This window comes from Mesitornis unicolor, unplaced genomic scaffold (genome assembly GCF_000695765.1).
Source record: "Mesitornis unicolor isolate BGI_N332 unplaced genomic scaffold, ASM69576v1 scaffold5912, whole genome shotgun sequence".
Taxonomy (NCBI): Eukaryota; Metazoa; Chordata; class Aves; order Mesitornithiformes; family Mesitornithidae; genus Mesitornis; species Mesitornis unicolor.
Window position 1 is genome coordinate 4,180 of NW_010167001.1, and position 3,914 is coordinate 8,093.

The 3,914-nt window shown below is 57.3% G+C and overlaps 1 protein-coding gene across 1 annotated transcript; it reads right to left on the bottom strand.

Annotated features, from left to right (window-relative positions):
* Positions 1-367: 367 nt before the first annotated feature.
* TM4SF19 (transmembrane 4 L six family member 19) lies at positions 368-1,815 on the bottom strand. The gene is given in 4 exon segments (XM_010178511.1): positions 368-549; positions 824-1,013; positions 1,451-1,528; positions 1,639-1,815. Coding segments are annotated over 4 exon segments (627 nt in total).
* Between the last annotated feature and the right edge of the window lie 2,099 nt (positions 1,816-3,914).

Below are 3,914 nucleotides of genomic sequence, written 5' to 3' on the forward strand. Positions count from 1 at the left end.
CTACAAATACCTCCCATGTCACATTTTGCACTTGGACAGGCAGAGGCTGATGAGGAACAGCCACAAAAGCTGTTGAGCTTGGTGCTGGGCTGCCAGGAGCCCGGTCCCCATCTCCATCACTCACCAGGCTGGCTTCCAGCCCCAAATGGCTCCCAGCCCCAAGGGTGTCTGCTCCGGGACAGAGGAAGAAGACCCCCCTCTGCACGGCGGCAGCCCTTGACACACCAACCCCACACACGGTGCTCCAACGACTCACACAGCCTGGGGTGTCCCCCCCCAAGGGAGTTCGTCTGTCTGGCACTGGCCAAGGGACACGTGGGGACACCGCCTCCTCCCCGTGCCAGCTTCCTGGCAGCGCAGCGGGTTCCTACTTCCCCTCACAGAAGCCGCAAAGGCAGCCGAGGCAGCCGTTGAGGATCTGGAGGGAGGCCAGCACCATTTCGGCAGCACTGATGAGCAGCAGGAGGGAGAAGAGGACGACATTCCAGACCACGACTCCCGCCGGCTCCAGGCAGATGCCCCAGGCGCGACGATCGAGCAGGTAGTTCTCTGCCCTGCGTGACAGGGAAAGGAGGAGACAGAAGATGCTGGTCAGGAATTGCATCACTCTCCACCATGGAGGTGTGCCCCAGACACCCTGTCCTTCATCCTAAGGGTGAGCAGTGTCTGCAGGGTGATGGGGATGGGAAGCACCACATAGGAAGCCATGGAAGGTGAGGACCTCTTGAGCGACCAGGGCCTTGCATCACCACCACCAAGTCCACCAACCCCAGCCACCATAAATAATGCTCACCTCATTAGCATTAAGCCAAAGAGGTGGAACCAGCGATGCTGCCTCACCTGGCATCAGGCTCCTGGCCGCCGGTGTCGCGGAAGGGGTAACCCCAGCTGGTGCCGTGCCTGGTGGTGTTGTAGAAGCAGAAGGGTCCATTGGTCAAACCCACCCCGGAGAGGACAAAGCAGGTGGCAGCACCCAGGAGTGCCAGCTTGGAGAGCACAGCCGAGATGAAGGCCTGTGGGCAGCACAGGGAACAGAAAGTCAAAAACACGGCTGTGCATTATCAGCGGAGTTTGGTAAGGGGGAAAATCTCTCCTCCTGCTCACCCCAAGGGGCTCCAGGCTGGAGCTGAGGGTGAGGATGGAGCCGTTGCTGGGTTGTTTTGAGCTGGGCGGGAGCAAGGACAGGCAGGGGGCTGCCACACAGAACCTGCTGCTGCAGAGCCTGTGCCAGCACACAGGGGAAGCCACAACCTCTGGGGAGGTGGCACTGCACAGCATCCCACCATGGGGCCATGGGAGAGGTGGTGCCCTTCAACAACCCACCATGTGGCCGTGGGAGAGGGGGATCTATGCCATGTCTCACCACAGGAGAGGTGGCACCCTGCCGCATCCCACCCTGGGGTCACCCACCACGTGCTGCTTTGGCACGAGGGTCTCGGTGTTGCCTTACGTTGCCCCGGGTGCCGCAGTCGGAGCAGCCAGCACATCGCCACCCCACCGCTGTGATATGGGTTGCTGCCACCAGCACCTGTGGGAAGGAAACAGTGGCCGGGGGCAAAAGGGAGCCACCCACTCCATCCCTTTGTCCCTGCGCCACAGACACACGAGGAAGGATGCAGCACAAATCGCGGTACTCACAGCAATGCCGCCTCCCCAGATGCCTGGCATGACCTTGACATCCTTGCTGATGTTCCCCTCTGCCAGATACCTCCATGTCCCGCCAGGGAAGAGCAGGAGGATGTTGGCTGCCATGGACAGCGTGCCCAGTGCCAGCAGGCAGGGACCCACGATGCGGCTGCACTTCCCCACACACATGGTCACCCTGCATGGGGATGGGAGAGAAAGAAGGGGCTGTCTTCTGCCCCGTGAGGCCTCAGGGCTCCCCTGCTTGAGGGGTGGACAGGTGGTTGGTGCTTTTAGGCCCCAGCTGACCCCACCAGCACTGCCCTTGCTCTAGAGCAATTTCCAATGGAAATCCTATTTTCCCTGCACTATTTAGTTAATTAAATATGGAAAATAAATTAACTGTCAAGAATCTCTTGCTGCCCAACAGTTTTCTTGAAGTTGAGCTATTTTATTACAGAAGGAGAAGCCCAGCTTCAGAGGTGGTAATATTTCTTGGCAAAGTGGGCAAGGGAGTATAAGATGATGGCAGGTCTAGCATTGAGCTGGCCATGAAACCAGTACCCCCCATGGGATTGCCTCCTCCACAACATTCCTGCAGGAAGGAGATCCACCACCATGACTCCGCTGGACTTAAAAAACTTACAGCGAGCAGGGGGGAGCCAGGAAAGGGGTGAAATCCTTGAATAAGGACTTGCAAAAGCACATCAGTCTCCAGTCAAGTCCCACAGCAACTCCATCCCCATTGCGCACTGGCCTTACCATAGGTCTGAATATGCTGAAACCAATTAAAGGTAATTAAGAGAAGGTTCTCACCTATGCTTGGGCAAACTGCCAAGGTCTGCTGGTATTTTATTAAGTTCTCAGTTCACCTAGAAAGTGCCTGCCCACCTCCTTGTCAAAAATTAGCCTTCCCTCTTCTGTACCTGCAAGGTACAGGATGTCCATTGGTTGCTCTGGCATGGCTGCAAACAACTTGGTTTGCTGTTGTCCCAGCTTCCCGAGTTCCTTCTACCCTGCTTTCATTTTTGCTTCGGGGTGTTTTTCTGCATTTTCCCCCTTTCCTGGTGGCTTGGAACCCCGAATCGAGCTGCTCCTCGTGCTGACTGATTCATTTCAGGCTAGCTCAGGCTTTGCGGAAGCAGAAGTGGCACAGGCGCCTCATGGTTGTTTCTGTGGGGAGGGCTGCCCCAGCCTCGGTTGCAGGCAGCTTCAGGGGAAGTGGCTCACGCACTGAGAGGATGGGGGGGAAGGCACTGAGAGGAAGTCCCAAGGGGGCTTTGCATGACCGTGACCTGGTAGAGCCCAGCCGTGTCAGCCCCGGGAGGCTGCTGGGGGCCCCGGAGGGCTGAACCTGGAAGAACTGGGCTGCAAACCTCTGCGGCATGGAGGGGACACAAGCCAAGAAGTCCAAAGTGGACCATCAGCTCCATTCATCCTGGAGCTTCACCTCCCTTCTGCTTTCTGTCCTCTCCACCTTGGTTATGAGGAATTCAGAGCCTCTCGCCCTCACTGTGGTCCCACCTGCAGTTCAGGGATTGTGTGTGGCTGCCTCTTCCAAGAGCCACGAGCATTCAGTGCCAAGTCCCACCTCCCTGCATTGGAGGATCTTCCAGAACAGCTCATGCCCCTCTGGAGCTCACAGTGTGGGCTCCTCTCACCAGCCAGAGGCTTTTGTGGTCTTCTGCAAATCTCCACTTAAGGTCTCCAAGGACTCTGTCCCTCCACTGCTCCCTCTCCCTGGGAAGGCAGCAGCTCTCCTTCCCCTAGGAAGCTCTCTGCACCTTGCTGTCCCCTCAATGCTCCCCTTAAGCAAGAAGCAAGTTTGCCTTAGCTGCTTTCTTCTACCTCAGCCAATACAGACAGACCAACCCTTCTATAACGGGAGGTAACGCAAAAGTGCAGATGAACCGGTCTCTATTAGGACATCTGAAAGAAAGACACCCTTCCTGCCAGCATGTCTCCATGGCCAAAAGCAAGGGGATTCAAGCAAGGCCCAGGGAACCTGTCCTCCCACCTTCCCAGCTTACCCGGGAGCGATGCCACATGGAGCCAGCAGCGTCCACCCCTTGGATGAGCCCTGTGCTGAAGGCATCACCCTTAGGTGACTATTTATGATGCCCCAGCGTGTGCTCCACGTCTTCCTCCTCCACCCCAAGGTCGACCCACCCATCAGTCATGATCCTTCCCTCTCCCACACAGCCGGCGGCTCAGAGGGAAGAATGACTGTCCTGCCTGAATGAGCCAGCCCCTGCCAGCGCTGCAGCTCATCTGTCTGTTCAATTTTCCCC